This window comes from Schistocerca gregaria, chromosome X, assembly GCF_023897955.1.
Source record: "Schistocerca gregaria isolate iqSchGreg1 chromosome X, iqSchGreg1.2, whole genome shotgun sequence".
NCBI lineage: Eukaryota > Metazoa > Arthropoda > Insecta > Orthoptera > Acrididae > Schistocerca > Schistocerca gregaria.
Window position 1 is genome coordinate 800,367,513 of NC_064931.1, and position 25,688 is coordinate 800,393,200.

General features: G+C 37.9%; 1 protein-coding gene across 1 annotated transcript in view; it reads left to right on the plus strand.

The window, feature by feature from the left end:
• Positions 1-23,282, plus strand: part of LOC126298434 (dual serine/threonine and tyrosine protein kinase-like) — a 276,257-nt gene extending 252,975 nt beyond the window's left edge. Inside the window, exons 14-15 of the mRNA XM_049989759.1 lie at positions 13,836-14,003; positions 21,188-23,282. Of these exons, the coding sequence (XP_049845716.1) occupies positions 13,836-14,003; positions 21,188-21,192 (173 nt within the window). The 3' untranslated portion in view covers positions 21,193-23,282. The remainder of the gene's footprint in view (positions 1-13,835; positions 14,004-21,187) is intronic.
• Positions 23,283-25,688: the final 2,406 nt, after the last annotated feature.

Here is a 25,688-nt window from a genome sequence, read left to right on the forward strand (position 1 = left end):
AATCTTGATAACTTGCCATTGTAGCAGCAGTAACCAATCTAACAACTACTCTAGACTTTAGTCTTACATATGTGTTGCCGACCGCAGTGCCATACTCTGCCTGTTTACATATCTCTGTGTTTGAATACACATGCCTATTCCAGTTTCTTTGGTGTTTCAGTGTAAATCCTTACATTTATCCTTTAGCCATTTCTGCTTTACCATTTTTCTCTTCCTGTAAAGGACATCTTTTAGATGTTTGTATACCCTTTCACCTATTTCATTTACTGCATTTTTGCGTGTTCTCCTTTCATCAGTTAAATTCAATTTGTCTTGTGGTACCTAGGATTTCTGCTAAATCTCTTCTTTTTACCTTTTTATATCCTGTGTTGCCTTCACTATTTCATCTCTCAAAGTTACCCATTCCACTTCTACTGTATTCCTTTCCCCTGTTCTTGTCAGTCATTTCCTAGTGCCCCCTTAAAAACTCTCAAGAACCTCTGGTTCTTCCAGTTTATCTAGGCTGTATCTCTTTAATCTCATACCTTTCTGCAATTTCTTCAGTTTTAATCTAAGTTCATAACTAATAAATTGCAGTCAGACTCTACATCTGCCCCTGGAAATGTCTTACAATTCAAAATCTGGTTCCAAAATCTCTGTCTTACCATTATATAAGTAGTCTGAAACCGTATGGTGTCTCCAGGTCTCTTCCATGTATACAACCTTCTTTCATGATTCTTAAACAAAGGATTAGCAATGATTAAATTATGTTCAGTGCAAAATTCTTCCAGGCGGCTTCCTCTTTCATTCCTTACCCCAACCACTGGACTCACATTTGGGAGGACAATGGTTCAAACATGCTTCCAGCCACCCTGATTTAGGTTTTCCATGATTTCCCTAAATTGCTTAAGGCAAATGCTGGGATGGTTCCTTCAGAAGGGCATGGCTGCTTTCCTTCTCCATTCTTCCCTAATCCGAACCTGTGATCCATTTCTAATGACTTCAATGTCTACGGGACATTAAACACTAATTTCCACCCCCCCTTTATTTACCTATTTTTCCTTCTCTTCCTTTTCCAACTATCAAATTCCCTTCCCCCATGGCTGTTAAATCTTCGTCTCCCTTTACAGTCTGAAAGTTTATTTTATCTCATCATACATTTCGTCAATCTCTTCATCTGCAGAGCTAGTTGGCATATAAACTTGTACCACTGTGGTGGATGTGGGCTTTGTGTTTTATCCCAGTTACAATAATACTTATACTATGCTGTTCATAGTAGCTTACCTGTGTTCTTATTTTCTTATTCATTATTAAACTTCCTCCTGCATTACTCGTATTTGATTTTGTATTTATAACCCTGTATTCACCTGACTAGACGTCATGTTCCCCCTGCCACCGAACTTCACTAATTCTCACTATATCTAACTTTAACCTATCCATTTATCTTCTTAAATTTTCTAACCTACGTGCCCAATTAATGGCTCTGACATTCCACACTCTGATCTGTGGAATGCCAGTTTTGTTTCTCCTGAGAACAACATCCTCCTGAGTAGTTCCCATCCAGAAATCCGAATGGATGACTATTTTACCTCCAGGATATTTTACCTAAGAGGATGCTATCATCTGTTAACCATGCAGTAGAGCTGTATGCACTCGGGAAAAGTAATGGTTGTAGCTTCTGCGCGCTTTCAGCCATTTACAAACCATAGTTTTATCACCCTCTCCTGCCCCCTTCCTCTTCTTGATGTTGTTTTTGAAATATGTTCCTGGGACAGAAATTATGAAATGGCTTGGCAGTCTTGTCAACAAATATAAAGCCACGTTCTGATACACAGCATAGTGCATATCTTCCTTTTTGTGGAAAATGGTTGAAAAACTGGATTTTGCAAGTAATATTTATTTTAGTCTACCCAGACATGTTTCAAGTAATTATTCAAAACATGTACTGTGGATTTGTTATCATACACAGACATTATTTATAAAGATTTTGTCATTTTTTATGAAGATTATGTCTAATACCAACTTGGCTGTATTAGTAATTACTTGTCACCTCAAGTATTTAATAGATCTAGTACATGGCAGTGCAAAAATTGTGAGCTTTTCTGAATTATTTATAAAGTATTATGCTTTTGCCTATCTGTAGATTTAAAAAACTGTGTGGTTGGTGTACTCCAAATTCTGGTAGCGGAATGAGATTTAACGATTAGAATGTTTTCTGTGTGAAGGCAAATCTAATAACACATTTATTAACAATAATTTTGATTTTTCACACATTTTATCACTCAAGAAAACTTTGCCAGATGACGGAGAATCGGATGCTCTTCTAGATGTTGTGGTATTTTAACACTGCCACCCATCTGGAAACCAAAGGACTCTTCATTGACAGCTGGACATTCACTGTAGTTCCGTCAATAAAATGTGCAGGAGATGAAAATTCTTTGCTTGGTAGCGAAAGATTTGGTCAAAATACTTTTTTTTTGTCATGATGTACTAACTCAACCCTTTGAGCCCCAGTAGTTTTTGCCACAACCCACCATTTTGTTAATTTTGTTTCGAAGTGCCAGTGCCTTTAGCATGAAGTCACCGATGCTATGAAAGCCTTGATTCAGAGCTTTCGTAGGATTGGTGGTTACATGCTAAAGGCTTTGATAATTCCAAACAAAATTAATAAAATGATAAGTTTTGGCAGAAAGCTGTTACTCAAAGGGTTAGGAAGAGATTTTGTTTAACATTCCACCAGTGAGAAGCCTTAATCTAGAAAGCAAAGCTATGCAAATTTGGCAAAATACATGTTTGTCACTGCTGTAAACTCTTCATTGGTCTCAAAATGTGTGGCAACCCAAAATACATTTGGATCTGGCAATCTGTGGGTGCCAGATGTGGTGAACAGAAAAGAAGTTCCAACAGGTTGTAATTAAAATCCACCAATTTTCCCATTGCCAAAGCAGCTTCATGGACAGATGGATTGTCCTGAAGGAAGATGATTTTTTTTTTCTTCGCAGTCTTGTTTTCATGTACCTTTCCATCTCATCAGTCTAGAAGACTCACATAGACTTTGCAAGTCATTGTTTTCCATTTTCAAGTTGATCAGCGAGAAGAAAGACTTTTGGATCTCGGGAGACTCTGGCCATGACCTTTTCCAAAAGTGAGATGAACTGCTGTTTCTGGTATGAAAGGGTAATATATTGATGCAAAAAAGGTTGGATTCCATTTGAAATGGTCTAAGCAGTACTGAGATGAGATGTTAGTTTTTAGTATTTGTGTTTCATTGTCATTCACTGAATGCTGCACAGTATATAATTTATTGTAAAAAATGTGCCACATCAGTGGTGTCACCTGATTTGTTCACCTTTAATCACCGATCCTTCATTACTGTAATTTGCAGTTCTTCAACATTTTAATCTATGGTATTTCAGTTTACTCATTTAGAAGAAAAATACAAAGCACAACTACTTTAAAAGGCCATAGGAAAAAAGGATTTCACAGTTCAATTGATTTACATTATTGCAAATATGTATCATCATAACAAAAACAAAATTTCATTGATATCAATGCCTGATAAGAACGTTCATCTCGTATTTGAAAATTGGCAATGCATTTAAATATAGCTTTATTATTAGACAGTTTCTCTGCCTGTGACTTAGATATGTTATTTGTATTATGTCGGCCACAGGACCTTGTAAGATCATAGTTACAATAATGCTAATGATCCTATTGTTTGACATTTCTTATGTGGAACATCTTCCCTGTTGTAAATCAGACTAGTTCTTGAACTGCTTAGTACAGTGGTTTGAACAGGAAGGCACTGTGGCCCTACTGTAATACCTGTTCCTTTTTGCCCAGTATATGTGCTGAGTGAGAAGCATCAATAAGGGAAGTGTTCTGGACTAAATCAGAATTACGTGGAAGTGATAGATGTATTCTTTAAAAATTGGATAAATGCTTATGGGATAAGACACTATGTTCCCAGAAAGTTCAGGGTGAGATGCCACTCCAGTCATTTTATCTCTCAGGGAATGGTTTTTGATACGTGGCTTTACAGGTTTGTGACTATGTCAGTAATCGTGAGAGGGGAAAGATGTTTCTGAAGCACAGCATGGATTTGTTGCTTCTTAAAGTCACCCTTAAGAACATATCAAACTGCACAGTTGACTGCAGAATTCTTCATCTGACCTAACTGTTTAACAAGTGTTGCATCCACCTTTTCACACTCATAATTTACATTGATTTATGTTTGCTATTGTACCACCATAAAGAAATGGCTAACATTATCTCCTCATTGTAAACTTACATTTAACTCTACTCTTCCTGTCTTCATATATAACTGCAGTATTGTCTGTCTGGAGTGATCTGTTTAACTTTGAAGTAAAATTTTCTGTGTGTGTGATATTCAGCAGAACATCTTGGTTTTCACTTGCTTTCAGACCATAATTTCAGAGGCGGCATGGCTACTGTTATAGTTTTTTGCTTATTATCTGTAAGTCAGTGGTCAGGGTTGTTAGTAAAGCACTGTAACTACTTTTCAAAAACTACTTATTGTTTATAAAATTTCAGTTGTTAGGGGCCATTGCTCGAACATGAATTTCAGTGGTTTGTGTATAAAGGATATATGTGGAAGCGTCTGTGTGAAACATTGAGTGCTGATAATGCACCTGTTTTATTCTGTACTGGTGGAATTTCCTCTACAATGTCTACTAGATCATTGCACATTTCCCAGTATCATACGGGAATTTTTGAGTTTGGTTCCCGTGCTTGCAGAAAATAAGAATGAATTAAGTATGGGTCTGCCTTTATGCAAGTACAGAACTATTGTTTTACTTTTTTCTGAGATACATACATGAAGATTATATTTAGGGTGGGAAATATAGTACATCAGAGTTGGGTGTGTTTAAATTGTATATATGCTTTACCATTCATTTTACGTTGTGTGTATGTGTCCTGTGGCTGCCAACTGAAATCAGTCACAGGTCTAACTTAGTACACCATGTCATCTGCAAATATAAGGGATGTTGGAATATAGTCTATATTGATTTTTTTTGCTTATAATACAATTTTTAAAATATATGTTCTGGTAAAAATCATGATATATGCCCCAGTTTTCCCTTTCCATTGCTATATTTGGCTGCTTCGTATTTGTGTGCCAAACATATTTTTGTTGTTTTTGTGTAGTTGGACTGACCTGTGCATATTGGTAAAATTTTTGTGAAGCTTTGGTATGAGGAACAATTTGTTGTGGTTTGTTTTTCATTGGAATTTTTTTTAATCGTTTCCTCAAGTTCTCATTATGTTGTTGCGGCTTGGACATGTTTCACTGAACTATTTCAGTTTGTGACGTGCTTTTGACTGTCATTTGTTTCACTGTTTCATTTTGGTTTGACAGCTGCAAAATTTGAATTTGTTCTGTTTGTGTTCTTTTGATGTGTGTGTGTGTGTGTGTGTGTGTGTGTGTGTGTGTGTGTGTGTGTGTATGCCGTTCGGGTGGTGGTTCATTTTTAATGAGGTTGTGGGATGTGTGCTGTTACTTTTCAGTGCTCTTAAGTGTACAGTGTTTCTTATCCTGAAATTTCTACATGTCTGCCTGACAAATACTGAATCACGGTCTTTGCAGGTTAGCTGGTACCTACCTGCTGTCTCGAGTTTATCTGTGACCATGTTGGGTACTTTTAATCTTTTCTGTAGTGTGTTGTTTCTTTTATATGCTGCATGTGTACCATGTTTTCTCATAATATTTCCTACTGTGTGTGTTATTTTGTTGTCAAATTTCAATGTGTACAATGTTTTCCTGTTGCTTGTGGTTTCTTCATCTTGTGTGCTTCATGTGTTCTCTGTTACGTGGTTGTTACTGGTGCTTTGAGCTGTGGTACTCTTATGTGTGTTCAGTGTAACTTTTGTTTCTATTTTATGGTTAAATTCTCAACAGTGATTATTTTGTAACCATTCTCTGTGGCAGTTTGTCTGACTGTGTTTAGTTCTTTTTCATAGTTATATTTGTCCATTGAAATTCTGTTAAGCATGGGTAGGAGATATCTGAAGATGACCTGTTTGTTGCCTTTTAGGTGGTTTGCCATGTTGTGAATAATTGAACTGGTTGATGTAGGTTTTGGAAACATCTTGATCACTAAATACTTCATTTTATGATACAGCTCGAGTAATCCTCAGATAATTATGACCAAAATAAACATGAAAGGTAAAATTAGGAAAGCTTTTATATAAATACTACAAGCCCAATGTAACATTTGGAATGAATGTACACATTGAGTATATGTACACTACTGGCCATTAAAATTGCTACACCACGAAGTTGACGTGCTACAGATGCGAAATTTAACTGACAGGAAGAAGATGCTGTGATATGCAAATGATTAGCTTTTCAGAGCATTCACACAAGGTTTGTGCCAGTGGCGACACCTACATCGTGCTGACATGAGGAAAGTTTCCAACCGATTTCTCATACACAAACAGCAGTTGACTGGTGAAATGTTATTGTGATGCCTCATGTAAGGAGGAGAAAAGCGTACCATCACTTTTCCGACTTTGATAAAGGTCGGATTGTAGCATATCACATTTGCGGTTTATTGTATCGCGGCATTGCTGTTTGCGTTGGTCGAGATCCAATGACTGTTAGCAGAATATGAATCTGTGGGTTTAGAAGGGTATTACGGAATGCCGTGCTGGACCCCAACGGCCTCATATCACCAGCAGTCGAAATGACAGGCATCTTATCCGCATGGCTGTAACGGATCCCTGAGTCAACAAATGGGGACGTTTGCAGGACAGCAACAATTTGTGTGAACAGTTTGATGACATTTGCAACAGCATGGACTATCTGCTCGGAGACGATGGCTGTGGTTACACTTGATGCTGCTGCATCTCAGGCAGGAGCGCCCGCGATGGTGTACTCAACGACGAACCTGGGTGCACAAATCCACGTTCTGTTGACAGCATCATCATGGTCGCAACATCGCGTTGAACGCACATTGGGAGATTCTATTTGTCGTCGCCATACTGGCGTATCACCCGGCGTGATGTTACGGGGTGGCATTGGTTGTATGTCTCGGTCACCTCTTGTTTGCACTGACGGCACTTTGAACAGTGGATGTTACATTTCAGATGTGTTACGACCCGTGGCTCTACCCTTCATTCGATCCCTGTGAAACCCTACATTTCAGCAGGATAATGCACGACTGCATGTTGCAGGTAATGTACGGGCCTTTCTGGATACAGAAAATGTCTGACTGCTACCCTGGCCAGCACATACACCAGATCTGTCACCAATTGAAAACATCTGGTCAATGGTGGCCGAGCAACTGCCTCGTCACAATACGCCAGTCACTACTCTTGATGAACTGTGGTATCGTGTTGAAGCTGCATGGGTAGCTGTACCTGTACACGCCATCCAAGCTCTGTTTGACTCAATGCCCAGGTGTATCAAGGCCGTTATTATGGCCTGAGATGGTTGTTCTGGGTACTGATTTCTCAGGATCTGTGCACCCAAAATGGGTGAAAGTGTAATCACATGTCAGATCTAGTATAATATATTTGTCCAATGAATACCCGTTTATAATCTGAATTTCTTCTTGGGTGTAGCAATTTTAATGGCCAGTAGTGTACTTACACTGTGCTTAGGAAAACACATACAAGTGACCAATAGAAGAAAAATATAAACTCTCATATGCAATTGGCATTAAGTATATTTTCAGACAACATTATTTAGACATGTCAAATGCCAGACTGAAAACAGCAAACTTGAGAACCATGCCACTTCAACTTGACACCAAATGGCATTGATTTACAAGATTGAAACATACTAGAACATGGCGTTTACAATATACACAATGCTGTAAGCATCATTTACCATTACATTTGTTTTATACAGTAAGTGTCATATTATCAATGAAAGAATAAAACAACATAGCATATGTTATGAATAAAACCTGTCATGGGACATATACAAAGAACATACAGCACACCAGACACAATGTCCAGATCTTCCATTGAGAGACAGCAGTGTCAAGGCTGTCATTATAAAGAAAAACAATTTGCAATTTTTAAATTAGTTTTCAAACAAAGTGAGCAATTGTCATCCTATTGAGACCACTGATGGGCCATGTCAAAACAAACAAACAAACCTCTCATCATAAATAAAAAAAATTCTAACAATGTTCAGATGGACTAGGACAAGATAGAGATGGGGGGGAGGGGGGGGGGGTGAAGGGGGTGAGGTGGGAACACTAAGGACAGATAAGGTAGAAGTAGGGTATGGTTGTCGGGGGGCAGGAGTGAGGGGGAAAGATGGTGCAGGGAGTGGGGGGATGAGGAACTGGAAGGAAGGGCAGCAAGAAGGGATAGAGGGCAACAAAAAAAGGAATGGGAGAATGGTACAATTTTATATAATAATACTATATTAAAACATAATGGCCATGTTTTTGTGTCCAGCCATCTTGATTTAGATTTTCCGTGATTTCCCTAAATCGCTCTAGGTAAATGCCGGGATGGTTCCTTTGAAAGGGCATGCCTGGCTTCCTTCACCACCCTTCCCTAATCCAATGAGACTGATGACCTCGCAGTTTGGTCTCTTCCCCCAAAACAACACCCCCCGCCCCTGCCAACCCCCCAGTCCATTCATATACAGTTAGAAAATTTGTTATTTATGATTTTTTATTTTATTTTTTTGGCCCATCTGTGGTCTCAGTAGGCTGACAGTTGCTAGCTTTGTCTGAAAAATGATCTAAAAATTGTGTGTTGTCTTCCTTTATAATAATTGCCATTACATAGCTGTCTCTTGATGGAATATTTGGTCATTCTGCCTACTGTGCTGTATGTTCTTTGTATATGTCACAAAACAGGTTTTACTCATAATGTGTGCTATGTTTTTATTTTTTCATTGATGATACGATGCTTATTGTAAAAAGTGGATGTAATGTGGCAAAGGATGTTTATCACATTTAGTAAACTGTAAATGCTCTGTCCTGGTATGTTTTGATCTTTTGAGATCAATGCCATCTGGTACCAGGTTAATGTAATATTGTTCTGGAGTCTGCTGCCTCCAGTTTTGAAAATATGCTTAACTGCAATTGCACAAGAGAGTGTACATTTTTCTTGTTTTGCTCCTTTGTATGAGCTTCCCTAACCATATTTTAAATACATCTACTCAGCATGTAGTTTTGCTCCCAATGTTACTTGGGGCTTGTAGTATTTATATACAGGGTGTTACAAAAAGGTATGGCCAGACTTTCAGGAAACATTCCTCACACACAAAAAAATAATATATATTATGTGGACATGGGTCCGGAAATGTTTACTTTCCATGTTAGAGCTCATTTTATTACTTCTCTTCAAATCACATTTATCATGGAATGGAAACACACAGCAACAGAACGTACCAGCGTGGCTTCAAACACTTTGTTACAGGAAATGTTCAAAATGTTCTCTGTTAGCAAGGATACATGCATCCACCCTCCATCGCATGGAATCCCTAATGCGCTGATGCAGGCCTGGAGAATGGCGTATTGTATCACAGCCACCTGCAATACGAGCACAAAGAGTCTCTACATTTGGTACCAGGGTTGCGTAGACAAGAGCTTTCAAATACCACCGTAAATGAAAGTCAGGAGGGTTGAGGTCAGGAGAGCATGGAGACCATGGAATTGGTCGGCCTCTACCATTCCATTGGTCCCCAAATCTGTTGTTGAGAAGCGTACGAACACTTGGACTGAAATGTGCAGGAGCTCCATCGTGCATGAACCACGTGTTGTGTCATACTTGTAAAGACACATGTTCTAGCAGCACAGGTAGAGTATTCTGTATGAAATCATGATAACGTGCTTCATTGAGTGTAGGTGGAAGAACAAGGGGCCCAATGAAGACATCACCAACAATGCCTGCCCAAACGTTCACAGAAAATCTGTGTTGATGACATGATTGCACAATTGCGTGCGGATTCTCGTCAGCCCACACATGTTGTTTGTGAAAATTTACAATTTGATCACGTTGGAATGAAGCCTCATCCGTAACGAGAACATTTGCACGGAAATGAGGATTGACACACTGTTGGATGAACCATTCGCAGAAGTGTACCCATGGAGGCCAGTCAGCTGCTGATAGTGCCTGCACATACTGTATATGGTACGGAAACAACTGGCTCTCCCGTAGCACTCTCCATACAGTGACGTGGTCAACGTTACCTTGTACAGCAGCAACTTCTCTGACGCTGACATTATGGTTATCATCAATTGCATGAAGAATTGCCTCATCCATTGCAGGTGTCCTTGTTGTTCTAGGTCTTCCCCAGTCTCGAGTCATAGGCTGGAATGTTGCGTGCTCCCTAAGACGTCGATCAATTGCTTCGATGTCTTCCTGTCGGGACACCTTCGTTCTGGAAATCTTTCTTGATACAAACGTACCGCACCACGGCTATTGCCCCATGCTAATTCATACATCAAATGGGCATCTGCCAACTCCGCATTTGTAAACATTGCACTGACTACAAAACCACGTTCGTGATGAACACTAACTTGTTGATGCTACGTACTGATGTGCTTGATGCTAGTACTGTAGAGCAATGTGTCACATGTCAACACAAGCACCGAAATCAACATTACCTTCCTTCAATTGGGTCAACTGGTGGTGAATCGAGGAAGTACAGTACATACTGACGAAACTAAAATGAGCTCTAACATGGAAATTAAGCGTTTCCGGACACATGTCCACTTAACATCTTTTCTTTATTTGTGTGTGAGGAACGTTTCCTGAAAGTTTGGCCGTACCTTTTTGTAACACCATGTATAAGCTTTTCTAATTTTGTGTTTTGTGTTAATTTTGGTCACAGTTATCTGATGGTGATTACGTGAAATGCATCATAAATAAAGTATTTAGCTCAAGACATTTCCAAGGAATTACTACATGCCAAGTTTGAATAGCCACATACCTTAAAAATGGATGACTTTATCAATCAAACATGAGGAATGAGGTGGGTTTTCTCTGTACTGAGAACTAGTGTTTCTGCTCTTTGTTTTCCATTTTGATGTGACGGCAATTTATTTAATTATTTATTTTTGTCTGTTTCTGTTTCAAGGGTGAAGTGTATTTTTGGGTAGGCGGTATTGATGTGTGTGTAATTGTAGTACATGGTCATGTGTTTCAGCTACCGTGCAAATTATGTCATTAACATACCAGTACCATTATAGTACTTGGTACAATTTTGTCATGTTATTACTTTCACAATGGTTAAGACTTCTTGTTTCTGTGTTTGTGGGAGAAAGTTTGTCTCTCATAGTTGTATTTCTGTTATTTTGACTGTTTATTCAGTTTGTATATGGCTGTACATTGACGTGATGTCAGATGAGAGTAGCGTCGCTGTGTAGGGTACATTCATATCTTTCATCTTGTCAATTGGGTCATTGGTGTTTTCTATGCTTCTGTTTGTATAAGTGCAGTGTTTTTGTAGAAACATGTGCATGTATGGCTAAATGATACGCTGGCACAGTCTGATTGGAACATTGGGATCGTTAATTTTTGGTAAACTACTGAATGTGAGTGCCCTTGGGTTCTTTTGTGCTTTTCTTTTTATTTGGAATCTTTCATGTTTAACAGTTTTTGTATGTCTCTTTGGAATCTTTGGGTTGTGTCACGTTTTAGTTTTTTTTATTTGGCTTTCTGTTATGTACCTCAGCTTTTCCTTGGTATAGCCCTTCCCTTTTCTGCTCTTGTGCCTATTTCATTGTGTGCTTCCAGTTTTTTTTGTACCTATATAGCTGTTCTCTCTTCAGTGGTGTTACTTTTGTTCTGATAATCTGATTGCTTCTGCTATCAGTTCTCTGGCTAGCCCTGCATTGAAATTTGCTGTATATTTCCTTTGCCTCAATAGCCAGAGACAGTGGTCATGTGTGTTAGAATTGTGCTTGCATGAATGTGTGCATGTGTTTTCTATATTCAAAGGACTTTGGCAGTAAGCTCACATGTATAGCAGATAATGTTGCTGTTTCCCTTTTACCCCGTTTTATTGTATATTTATTTTTCTGTAATTATGTTTCTAATTGCTCTTTGTGTGATATGTGTTGAGATTGTGTTCAGATCCCTTTTGATGTAGTTCTTCTTAATGTGTGGAAAGCTGTATTTCTGATTCATTAGAAACTCTGTATGTTGTGAATGCTGGTGTCTGTTGCCTGTTGTTCCTGTTGTATGGGTTTATTTCAACAGTTTCTTTAGTTTATGGTCTTGTTTCTCAAGCTGCTTTTCTATTGCTGTTTCTGTGTGACTTTTCACCTACTCAGTAATGTCATAAAGTATTTCAGACTGTTTAATGTGAATGCCTAGTTGTAAGTGTCTTTGTGTAGTGTGGTGTTAAGCAGTCATTTCTTTGAGTACATATGACTGTTATGCACACAAATTTTCCCATCTTCCAATTTATTTTACTTTCTTCTTCCTTTTATGATGTTGATTTTTTAAACGCTGTTTGTCACAATGATTTATATTTTTCCCTCAGCATAATCTAGGATTAATGATATGGATGGATGGACTGACGTCTCATTCTCATTAGGGAGTCTTGAAGCCTACATGTGCATTACACATTATCTTTTTGGCATGGTCTTATTGGAGGTGGTTTACAATAGATTTTTTCAGCTTATGAACAATTTATCAGATAAAGTGTATCATGTGGATGGCTGTAGTGATTGCACGTGAAATGCACTGATGAGTTTTCATGTTACTGATAATTGTAGAATGAAAGGGTGGGGGAGAGTGCAACATGGTGCTCACACTTAACCTCATCATCTCAAAAGATGGCAAATGTGCCACTCAGTTTAATAATTGCATGTTACTTACAGATCACTATCAGGACCTTAATAAAACTGCAATTCATAAGACACCAATACATTGTCACAAATTTTGGCAACTAGAACCTGCTTTCTACCACCTCTCATTCCCAACCAAATTCTTGTGATGAAAACAATTTTCTACCAGCAGAATATCAGTGAACTCCCTTTGAATAATGCTCAGTTGCGTAGCCATGAGTTGGGGATTGCAACCACAGAATCAGGGAAAACTTGATTGATTGATTGATTGATTTTTTTTTAATGCAGTAGGTCTGACCTCTTTGCTTCTGGTGAGCACCAAATGAAGTTGTACAGTGGTTAGCACACTGTACTCTCATTCAGGAGGATGATGGTTCAAACCTGGTGTGCTGCCATCCTGATTTAGCTTTCGTTGATTTCCCTAAATCGCTTCAGGCAAATGCCGGGATGGTTCCTTTGAAATACCATGGCCAATTTCCTTCTCCATCTTTTCCTAATCTGATGGAACTGATGACCTCACTGTTTGGTTCCCTCCCTCAAATCAATCAACCGACGTTCTGGTGAGTGTTTCCTTTATCAATAATAATAATAATAATAATAATAATAATAATAATAATAATAATAATAATAATAAAGGTTACAAATAGTTATGTGGATGCTAGCAAACTCATTTCTACATCTATTAATTCCTAGAACCCACTGACAATACATACAGTAACTGTGAACCATGTATCAAAAGAATAAAAAACTTGGTTGCAAAAGAGAGTGTATCTGTTAATCTCCATTGAAAGCTGTGGGATATGTCCAAAAATCTTGACCAAAATAAAGTTTAATGTGCATACGTATACCAGGTTCAGCTAGTCTTCTTTATCAGAGGTCAAAGCATTTATCACCCTTAAGAAATGTGGCTTGAAGATTTGGGTGCACATTCTTGTCTTACTTCCTCTTAACTCCTCATACAACTCTGCATTACGTACTCATAATGGGATAATTATATAGCTTTTTTTGTGTAAATGATAAAAATACCTAATTTATTTATTTATTTTTCCCTTTTGTTCTCTGAAGGTATTCGACCGGAAAGGCTGGCCCATTTTGATGACCAGTGTTGGCATCTTATGGAGCAGTGCTGGTCAGGCGAACCATCCAGGAGACCACTTCTGGGATACGTTCAACCTCTGCTCGAATCTATTCTTGAACAGTATTCCCGACGATTCTCTGAACAGCTCACACCAGGTCTGGTACCATTTCTAAGTGTTCTGATCGAGAAGTGTTCCAGTGTTAATTTTTACTACATTAACCCAGCTTCTTTCCTTAAAAAAGCCATACATGTATGCTCTTGTGGGTCATAATGACTGGTTGGTATTTAGTGGCATAATACTCATAAGTCATTGAAATTTGTTAAGATTTTAAATTTAAGTTCTATTTACTCGTCCGTGGTTATGTTTGTGCTAGGAATAAATAGTTTCACAATTATTTCCACCCACTTTTTCCACTTGTATAGGTGCTAATTTGTCGTTTGCTCTTCATACGCTTTGATCAGACTTGTCATTAAAGAATGATGCACATGAGATTCAGGAGAATCATTTCTTTGATATTACAGGAAGAAAGATGTATCTACCTGTGTCTGGAACCCATAGACACACTGTTGAGTCACCATGTGATTTATACGCACCAGTCAGTTTTAAGGAACCCATATAGGCTTAAAGTGTAATTTTATGTAAAGGTGTGTGTGTTCTCTAGCAAGCAGAATCTGCAAATGCTTGCTGAACTGTTTCCATTAGAACACAAACTTGGGCAAATTTGCACATGCAACTCGCTTTGGCAGTTTAATATCAGGAACCCCACTAGAGTTGTGTTATGATAAAGGCAAGTGGAAGTTTACATTGTCATGGTTAAAAACAACAGCTTACCACCACAGTTGTATCACTATTATTATTATTATTGAAGAAAAATTGTGATAAAAACAAAAAATTAAGAAGAAAAAGGAATGTTTTGGGTGAAGAAATGGTGTCAGGGGGGCATACATATTTAAGTTAACAAGAAACACTACTGAATTAAATAGAATCAGAGAACTTTGCTCAAACTGAAAACATTCTGAAAATGTTGTATGCAAGTTTCGAACACCTCTCTTCTGTTGTACAATCAAATATTTGAAAACACATACAATAAGATGACAAGCTATATCACCAAGAGATGACCTGTTAATCACTCTTCAGTTTTTGCAGACAGTATTCATAACTTTATCACAAACCTGAATTAATTTGTGTTTCTGTTCAATTAACTTATGGGGATGCAACCGAGTGACCCCTTCAACAACCATTGATATGAAACTTCCCGACATTAAAACTATGTGCCGGACCGAGACTCGAACTTGGGAAATTGCCTTTTGCGGACAAGTGCTCTACCACTGGCCCGCGAAAGGCAAAGGTCCCAAGTTCAAGTTTCAGTCTGGCACACAGTTTTAATCTGCCAGGAAGTTTCATATCAGCACACACTTCGCTGCAGAGTAAAAATTTCATTCTGAACCAACAGGTGCACACAGTGTCATTTTCATGGCACAAATTCAGCAAGGAAGTGCTGTACAATGAATTCAAACCCTCTGTTTGCAGAGCATATCTGAAAAGATTTCTCTCTCTCTCTCTCTCTCTCTCTCTCTCTCTCTCTCTCTCTCTCTCTCTCTCTCTCTCTCTCTCTCTCTACACCAACAGATGAGGTAGCATAAACTCCGGCTCTTCGTTCCACCCCCCCACCCCTCCCCAAGGATGAGAGCAAGAGTCCAGTTGGAGTATTTAAGGAAAAACTTCCAGCTATGTTTAGAAAGTCACTTCCTACTTCAATGTAACTTACTCTTACTAACACTATCGCAATTTTTTGCAATAGCAGATTTGCTCGGCTGTTGGTCCTCCACAGTCCAGATGGTCTGACCAGTGAATGACGTGCCATAACTGCAAGAAATACTATAAACACCTTCCGTACACAAACCAAGATCATCCTGTATGGAGCGTAAAAGTGCCCTGATCTTATACGCTGGTCAGAAAACACATTCCCCATCATATTTCAGCAAAATGTGATCAGTCCTTTTGGAAATTTAAAAAGGCCATAGATTTTGGTGCCACATTGGTATTATTACCTCTCGCCCATTGCAAAGTTAGTCAGTAGTGAAATTTATCTCAATTCACATTAGACATGAAAGTGACCTTAGTCATTTAATTTAATCAGGTAAAGAGTATAGTATAAGAGCGGCTATAGCAAATGAAATTCCATTCCAAGTTATTTTGGACAAAATTCGAGACCTAGTGCCTGATTCAAAACTGGAAAGAACACATTTGTTGACAAAACATTATTTATACAACATTAAACAATGTCACAATCTGTGCTCTACATCTGATGGACATTGGAATGATGAGACCAGTGTTGAGGCACAGGTGAGAAGTAGACTGGAGTGAAAGTCCATACATGCTGTTTCACAAACTAAAGACATTCTGAGGGAACTGCATCCATATGTGAAAAGTTCAGATTTTGTGTTAGTAATAATGAAGACTGTGTAAGGTGACATGTTGAAGTTTGCAAATGACTGGGTGTGTATTGATGGCGTGCTTGGTCTTAACTACTACTGTGTTAAGTTCATCGCAGTACTGGTATTAGATTACACGAGACGAGAATTCCCCATTTGCCTTTCACTTTTACAATAGCATTGTTATCCATATTTTTCACTGTATAGAAGTGGAAACTGGGAAGATCACCCTCAAGGCCTTTATGTGTAGATTTAGCAGAGCCCTTCTATAATGCTTACAACTCTAAAATGGATGTTCCAAAACTGCAGACTCAGAAACACATGAAGCACAGTCAATCACCATTTCTCTACTCTAAGAAAGGCAGATAGCAGGTGATGTCACAAAGAATGTAGAAATGGCAAGAAATTGTGGTTGGTTATTAGGAAATTACAATTTATTAAATCCAATTTCTAAAACTAGTGTATAGTGCAATCACAGGTAAAACATGATGTTCAACTTCTCAGTTCTGTGTTTCATTTTTCCCATTACTGTCATTTTTATTTATGGATTTTTTAAAAATTTGTCTATTGAAATTACAACAACAGCTATCGTGTCCATAGATTAGGTGTTAAGGTTACCATGGCTCTGCAGTACAGTGACGTATGTTGGAAAATAGCTAGTTACCACTTAGTGGATCATATATTCCAGTCACTTCACTACTTCTTATCACTTTGTGAGATAGTGCAGTACATCTTGAGATGAATTACTGATCATCTGTTGCATGCTTTTGTTTGTCATGGCTTTGTCCAGTGATATGATCCCAGTCCCCCCCCCCCTCCCCCGCAAAAAAAAAAAAAAAAAAAAAAAAAAAAAAAAAAAAAAAAAAAAAAAAAACCATATCCATGTGGCACAGAGAATGGCTTTCGGTTATTTCGGTTACTTTTCATTCTGTTGGCTGTTGTGGACAGCACAATCCCAAAATGTTTTTAACAAAAATATTGAATAGTGCACCTGTTGGGAATATTGTAACAGACTGTAACTATTAATTCAGCCCAACCGTCTATGGTAGCACAAAATTGTTTAATGCTCTAGTTCATTAAAGGTGACAGATTGCATGCTGTTATTAATTAAACACTTGCATGACAGGGTGGCACTAGAACAGAAATGTGACACCATAATAAGAAATAACCCATAACACACATTAAGAGTATGTTATAAAATAGTACTTAACTATAGTGCAGTTTGATGTGTGACACTTTTTTCCTATGCTAGTATAAATAATTTTGCTGTCTCTTGGCAGTCTATGATTTTGTCACTATGGCTGAATGTAATTGTGCAGTCACTTTCTCATTGTATCTAGTTCTCCATAATTAGTGACTGCTAAGTCAGAATGTTATCTTCTCAATGGAACTTACTCCACAGTGTAATTGTAGTTACTATACTGAACTGGCTACAAGCACTGAATTGTTCATCTAATTGCAATATCAGAACTGTGGGTTTGGGTGTCCACGGTGTCCCGTGTTTTGTGCCTGTCAGCAGTAGGATTTCTGTCTATGCCAGTACAAGATGGAAGCAATATAGTCCACTGTTCACAGTACTCTTTGGCGACTGGTAGCACTGTCGGCATTTTCAGACATCAAAGCACTCCGAAACAATTGATACACTCATGTAAGTGCTACATAATGAATCTAAGGGACACCTCATGACAATGCTGGAAGAAAGTAGCATTTTTTTTACAAACCATTAACAAGAGCCTGGCAATACATTAAATTATCATAATGACTATAGTAACAGTCTTTTTTTTTTTTTTTTTTTTTTGAGGCCTCCTCCAACCGTCTACCTTGACACAATGCATGTGTGAACTACAACCCTATTTACTAAAAAGAGACAATGGTGTGCATTGGCTCACACATAATTCTAGCTGCCATCTCGCATGCAGACTGCCTTCTGCACATGCTGCAAAACTTGTGCACCATACAACTCCACCAAGCAGAATTAAGTACAGTTAAACTCTAAATGTCGCATTCTGTTCCTGCGCTCTTAGATACTTTACAGAATTCCAGTTTTACAGTTTTTCATCTTTCGCAGTTATCAGCCATACGATAAATGTCGCAGCAGGGCACATTGCAGGAATTCTTTGCAAATTTCACCATGGTGTAGTTTTTATCTATTCTACACCAGCATTTGGAATGAACATTTGGGCAAGCATAGGCATAACCTGTAGTGACTTGGTTGTGCCATCATTGCCTCATTCGCTTGGTGGCATTATTTCTTGTAAGTTTTGTCAGATGTATGGTCATAATTCCCTTTATATAGTCTCCCACTGAGGTTTTTACATTTGAAAATGACGACGTAGTTCATTGAAACCAATACTGTAACCCTTCCTCCAGAATGAGATTTTCACTCTGCAGCGGAGTGTGCACCGATACGAAACTTCCTGACAGATTAAAACTGTTTGCCGGACCGAGACTCGAACTCAGGACCTTTGCCTTTCGCGGGCAAGTGCTCTGCCAACTGAGCTACCCAAGCACGACTCACGCCCCGTCCTCACAGCTTTACTTTTGCCAGTACCTTGTCTCCTACCATCCAAACTTTACAGAAGCTTCAAAGGTCCCAAGTTCGAGTCACGATCCGGCACACAGTTTTAATCTGCCAGGAAGTTTCATAACCCTTTCTTTCTAAAGAAAAAATTTTATATACTGTGGCTATGCCTTCACTTGCGTAGTTTCAAATAAACTTTTATATGGTTGATGTCAATGTGTTGTAGAATTATGGAACATGTTTTATGCTCAAGAATTAGGATGTTTTTGGAAAATAAACATCTCTATAAAGATCAACATGGATTTCACAAACAGAGATCCTGCGAAACTCGGCTCACTCTGTTCCTCCATGAGATCCACAGCACAGTGGACAATGGTGCTCAGGTTGATGCCGTTTTCCTTGAGTTCAGTAAGTCATTTGACACCATCCTGCATTCCCATGTAATGAAAAAATACGAGCTTACAGAGCATCGAAGCAGACTTGCAATTGGATTCAAAACTTTCTTGCAAATAGAACTCTAAATGTCACTTTTAATGGAACAAAATCGACAGATGTAAAGGTAATATCCAGAATACGAATGTAAAATAGAGAAATTAGAGCACGCACAGAGGCTTTCAGACAGTCGTTCTTCCCGCGAACCATATGCGACTGGAACAGGAAAGGGAGGTAATGACAGTGGCACGTAAAGTGCCCTCCGCCACACACTTGGGTGGCTTGTGGAGTATAAATGTAGATGTAGATGTAGAATACCAAAGGGAAGCATGATAGGAGTGTTGCTGTTTACATACCAATGTAGCAACACTAGAAGGTAGTAAGAATTTGCAGCACGACCTGCAGAGAATTGATGGATGGTGCAGGCTCTGACAGTTGACCCTGAACGTAAATAAATGTAGCTTATTGTGCATACATAGGAGAAGAAATCCACTACTGTACAGCTACACTACTGATGACAAACAACTGGAGACAGCATCTGCTGTAAAATATCTAGGTGTAACTATCCAGAGCGACCTTAAGTGGAATGACCACATAAAACAGATAGTGGGAAAAGCAGACACATGACTCAGATTCATTTGAAGAATCTTACGGAAATGAAACCCATCCACAAAAGAAGTTTGCCTGATTCTTGAGTACTGTTCATCTATCTGGGATCCCCATCAGGTACTACTAATACAGGAGATAGAGAAGATACAACGGAGAGCAGCGGATTTTGTCACAAGATCATTTAGCTGGCGAGAGAGCATTATGGAGATGACAAACTCCACTGGCAGATGTTAGAAGAGAGGTGCTGTGCACCATGGAGAGATTTGTTATTGAAATTTCGGAACAGCACTTTTCTGGAGGATTTGGACAACATATTACCCCCCCTTCCCCACATACATCTCACTTATTGACTGCAAGCAGAAAATTTGAGAAATTAGAGCCAATACAGAGCCTTACCGATAGTCATTCTTCCCATGCACTATTCACGAGTGGAACTGGGTTGGAGGGATGAGACAGTGGTACGAAAGTACCATCCGCCACACACCATTAGGTTGCCTGTGGAGTATGATGTAGATGTAGATATGTCATTCAAACCCACAAAAAAACATAGTAAAAACCTAATTTGAAATAATTTATGTTTAACTAGAATTACTTACGCACGTGCGCGCGCGCACACGCGCACACACGCGCACACACGCGCACACACGCGCACACACGCGCACACACGCGCACACACACACACACACACACACACACACACACACACACACACACACACACACACACACACACACACACAAAGAAAATTGCAACAAAATTTCATTGCGAAGTTGTGTAAATGTGGACATTTACAATGTCTTATATCTTTTTGGCTAATGTCTCATAATATTTTTCTGAGTGAGGTGTAACGTAGAAAAGCAATAAAATACTGGACACTGAACTGAGTGTGACTGCTTAACCCAAGATTATCATAATTCCCTATTTTAATATGACACACAAATGCTAGTACAGTAACATCTAAGGTTAGTAGCCACCCTTGAATACCAACAGTTAGGAGGGCCTTAACTTGTATTCTGCACGAGAGATAAGTTATACTATAAATAATGGTTGCTTTAACCAAGATGTGAAACCTATAGAGAGATTTTTAAATGTAATAAAACACTCGAGAAATATTATTTACTATTGTCCTTCCCACAAGAAATATTTCAGTGTGGATCTGTGAAATGTAAGTGAAGAATAAATGAATGTTTTCAGTCTATAGTTTTTTTGTTGTTGTTTAAAAAGCTATGTGAATTGTTCATTGTGTAACTTATTTATTTTCATGTATACTTTTGTAGTTCTAGACTTTCTGTGGAAGAAACCATTTTCAGTTGTTTCATAGATTTCTATGTTCTATTTTAGAATGAAGAGCTGAAGTTTCAAATATATCCCAAATATACTTAGATAAGGATGAGGACCATGAGGAGGAGGAGGAGGAGGAGGAGAAGAAGAAGAAGAAGAAGAAGAAGATGATGATGATGATGATGATGATAATGAAGATGCTCATGATCTATCGCAGCCCATTGATAGGAGGAATTTGGTATGCACTGCTGCTCCTGTTGGGTCATCTTTCTTCATAATGAAGTTTCTAGACTGGGGAAGTTTTTTGTGGCTTGTGCATTATGAGAACTGTTTCCCTCAGTGCAGTAGCATTTTTATTGATGACTTTAGGTTGTTCAACCAAAAATCAGTATTCGTTTTATTACATTTTATTGCAGTTGATGCAAAAAGTGAAACTGGAAGATGCTACATCATCAGCCTTGATGATTTACATCAGATTTAATATTTTTTTCTGTATTTATTTTGTTTATATCTCATGTGATACTTTCTCATTTAAGAGTCACTCATTGTTCACGTGTTTTAATTGCAACAATAATTTAATAATACATCTAACTACATTTAGTCTCCATTATGATGTATGACAGATGAAAAAGAATCCGCCCCCGCCCCCCCCCCCCCCCCCCCCCCCCCGCCCAACACACGCACGCACGCGCGCACACACACACACACACACACACACACACACACACACACACACACACACACACACACACACTGAGAGAGAGAGAGAGAGAGAGAGAGAGAGAGAGAGAGAGACTTAAATTTTGTATTAAAATGTTTAGGAGTTGAAACTGTACATATTAATATGTAATAGTTTAATATTTATTGACAAAAAAATAAAATCAGTCTTAGATATTTGGAAAAGAGCTATATTTTCATAAGCATTTCATTTCTTCCATTTGGAATGCAAGTGCTTCAGAAATCAAGTTGCCTTTGCTACAGTGTGTTTAGCTGAAACAGGCATTTACCTGTTTAATGTTTACAGCACTTCCTTGGTTGATTATGTTGTAGTTAATGTTAAAAAAAACATTGTCGTCTTAAGGCAGCAGAAATTTAACTAGTACACCTGAGACCATCTGTAATGGCAGTACTGTTTTTAATCATGATTTTCACTATCGTAATTGAAACCTAATCGAGAAAAGAAAATTTTGCCCTTATTTGGGTGTGCAAATCTTTGTTTTCAGAAATCTTTTATGTAACAACAAATGGGCAAAATGTTAAAAGATACTGACCTTGAAGATACACTTAAAGATAAAAAGTTTATGCCACGTATCTTAAGAGGCTGTATTTCAGAAAAAGTCTTATATTTAGTTTTGTATCATTATATAAAATGCAGACATGAAAAAAATATACACACCAAAATAATTATCGTGATGTTGCTTCAGTCTCATCATCATGATTTGTAAACTGCATACATACTTTTTTCTGTATATGAAATTTGTGTAATAGCATTAAGTTACTTTTGCCTTAATAATATTCACTTGCTTGTTTTCAAATGGTACTTAGATTTTATATGCAGTAAAATGATCACTGTTTTAACTTATATGCTTCCATTTTTATTTCCAGTTTTAATGTTCCAAGGTCTTTAGCAATACTCTACAGTGATTTACTCACTCAGATCGTAATAGTTGTGAAGCATTTATATGTTTTTCTTTCTGTTGGACTGTGTATGCAATACAGAATCACTCTGAGTACAGAAATGTCAAACATGAGCTTATCGTACGTAAATTTTGTGGATTTCGTAGGTCAGGTTTGACTGCAACATGAAATGATGATTCATTAAAAAACTTCCACAGTTAATGATAAAGAACATGAGAGAGACAGATTTTCTTATTGTAATATTGTACTTTAAAGTGTAAAAACAGAATATAAATGATAAGTCCGTGCAATTCAGTTGAAATGAACTACCATAAACAGTGTGTACTATGGCAATGAACTGGTGGACTTCACTGTGTGTATGTTGTGTTGTCCTGTTACTCAGATGATTATTTTTAAAAAAAATGTGTAACGTACGTTGTGATTGAGAAATCATAAACCACTTGTCCATTTCTAGGAAACTGTAATATTTATTACAATATTTACTGTAAATAAAGTACTTGTACATTTCTAAAATTGAGATGTTTCCTCCATTAACTCATTTCAAAAGTTGTTTTCCAACTTAATTTGTTTGCCTGTTTGGAGCATTGTTTCATTAACTTTTATTAAGTTGTACTATAATGCTTCAGTTCATTTATTTTTCCTGGGAAGCATTTATGTGCGGTCATCACTATTTACTTTATTAGTGGGATTGTCTCCAGTGAACTAGCTCGTCTCACAGATGGATGTAGGAATTTTGCCCATTCTTCCTGCAGTCTGATAATGAAAACAAAATCCGTGTCCTCATTAAAAGTGCTAAGTTAGTGCATGCATAGCACGTATGGTAGCATTATTTGGCCATATTGCCAAATGTGTAAAATTTAAGTTTCTGTCTCATGTATTTTACAAAATATCAAAAGGTCATTGAAAAATTATTCTTACTTCAGTTTAAGTTTATTAGCGCATCTTTTTTATAAAAATAGAACCACATTACACTTTTATTGCATATGCTGCACATGCTTGTATGTGACAAAACTGTGAGCATTTCCTTGGCTTCTGTAACTTGATCCCTGAGTGTCCTCAATTCACTTGAGGACAGTTTTATATCACAAGACAAGTGCATATACTAAGTAAGTTTTATTAATTAAAATTAAATTCCAGTATACATTTGTATTTCTGTTCAGCCAAGAATCTGACAGCTTATTTGTAGCATTTTAACGATGAGTTTACGAGAGAGATAAAAATGGATCTCTGGAGCCTCTTGCTCTTGGATGTAAAAGGACAACATATTGCACCTATACTGCATCTAGAAAGGCCACACAAGCGTACCCTTATTTACACACAACAAGCTGTCCACAGACTGTCTGCATAAGTTCACAAAACACTAGAGTATCACAGACCTGAAAGCATTTCATTCAAATTCACGTATCATGTTTAAAAGAAATGGTTATTTTTAGTAATAGGACACCAACTACTATATGAAAGAAAGCATAATTAAATGGGTAAAGAATATGAGGATGAAACAAACCCCTCAACAAATCATCAATAGGTTGGGAGTACATTTAAAATTATGATTCCTGTTAAACTACCAAGAAGCAGTTTTCATCTGCCCACAAAACTGCAGGTGCTGATTGTGTACACTAAAGATAATGTACACCTGCAAGAAAGTGATTTGCTCACAACTCCATGCTACCAGCTTGGCTTACAATCTGATCAGGACCTTTGTTTGAATGTAATGATGCACACAGTAACATAAAAGTGATATTCCAGATCTTGGACTTTTATTATTTGATCAGCAATAAATTGATCAATATTTGGTTGTAAGAAGGTATCATCAACTGTGATAAATCTGCCACTCGCATTGGTAAGGGTGTTATGCTGTAACAAATTTTATGAAAATCTATTATCTCAGTATATAGACAGTTAACTACCAGCATGGTCTTCCACTGAGCTGGAAGGAAAAGTGACAAATGTTCTGTGGAGCCTCACAAAAATGAAATGCAAAAATGTTTTGAACATGGAAAGATTTTAATGCAGACATGGCTGGACTCTACAAAGGGTCCTACATTTAAGGTATCCACAACTAATTTTAATGAAGTATACAAATTTTCAATGTCAGTTTCATTTCTTTTTTGTAAGTCTTTGCGTATGGCATTTTTGGGCAGAGCATGTGAACATGTCTGCAATAAACTGTTCGTCTACTGCCACTCAATTAACTAATTTTGAAAAAAACTTATTTTTGAATTAGGGGCACATATTAGTAACCTGCAGCCCCTCCCTTCCTCTTCAGCCAAGATTAACATACCATGATAGGGATTGCTTGAGACACTGAAGATCCATGTACACTCACCCACTGCCAACAACTCAATGGTATACAAGATGTGCAGAGTAGCATTGAGGTAATGTGATCTTCAAGCTACGAATGCATCCTCATGTCTATGAAGTGTTCATCATACCATTTCTGGGCAGGGGTGGGGGGGGTTGCAGTGTTTGCCAGTGGAACAGTTTATGAGCAAGATGCTATGAATAACAAAAATGATTTATATGATTGGGTTGTAGGTTCCTGTATCACTCATTGGTTGTATTGTTAAACATGTTTAAATAGGTGTCTTTATGATCAAAATGAACTACTCAAAGTGCATGTACCTTTCATGCCTGACCATGATGCGAGTGTGTGTATGATGTCAACGGTCTATAGATTGTGCTGAGTGTGGAGTTCGAAGTTTCTGAGTACAGGGTACATCCACAGAGAAAAGGGACTATACCGGTGTCTGCTACCATCAAAAGTTATAACCCATTATAGCTGATCGAACTCGCTTGTATTATAGAAATGAATTTTTTGTAGTCTTAATCTTTATTACATTTGCTAAGCTTTCATGGCAGGTTATGCAAGGTTCTGGTACTTTTCGTACTAGTGTTCTCCTACAAGAGAGATAAAATATTTGAA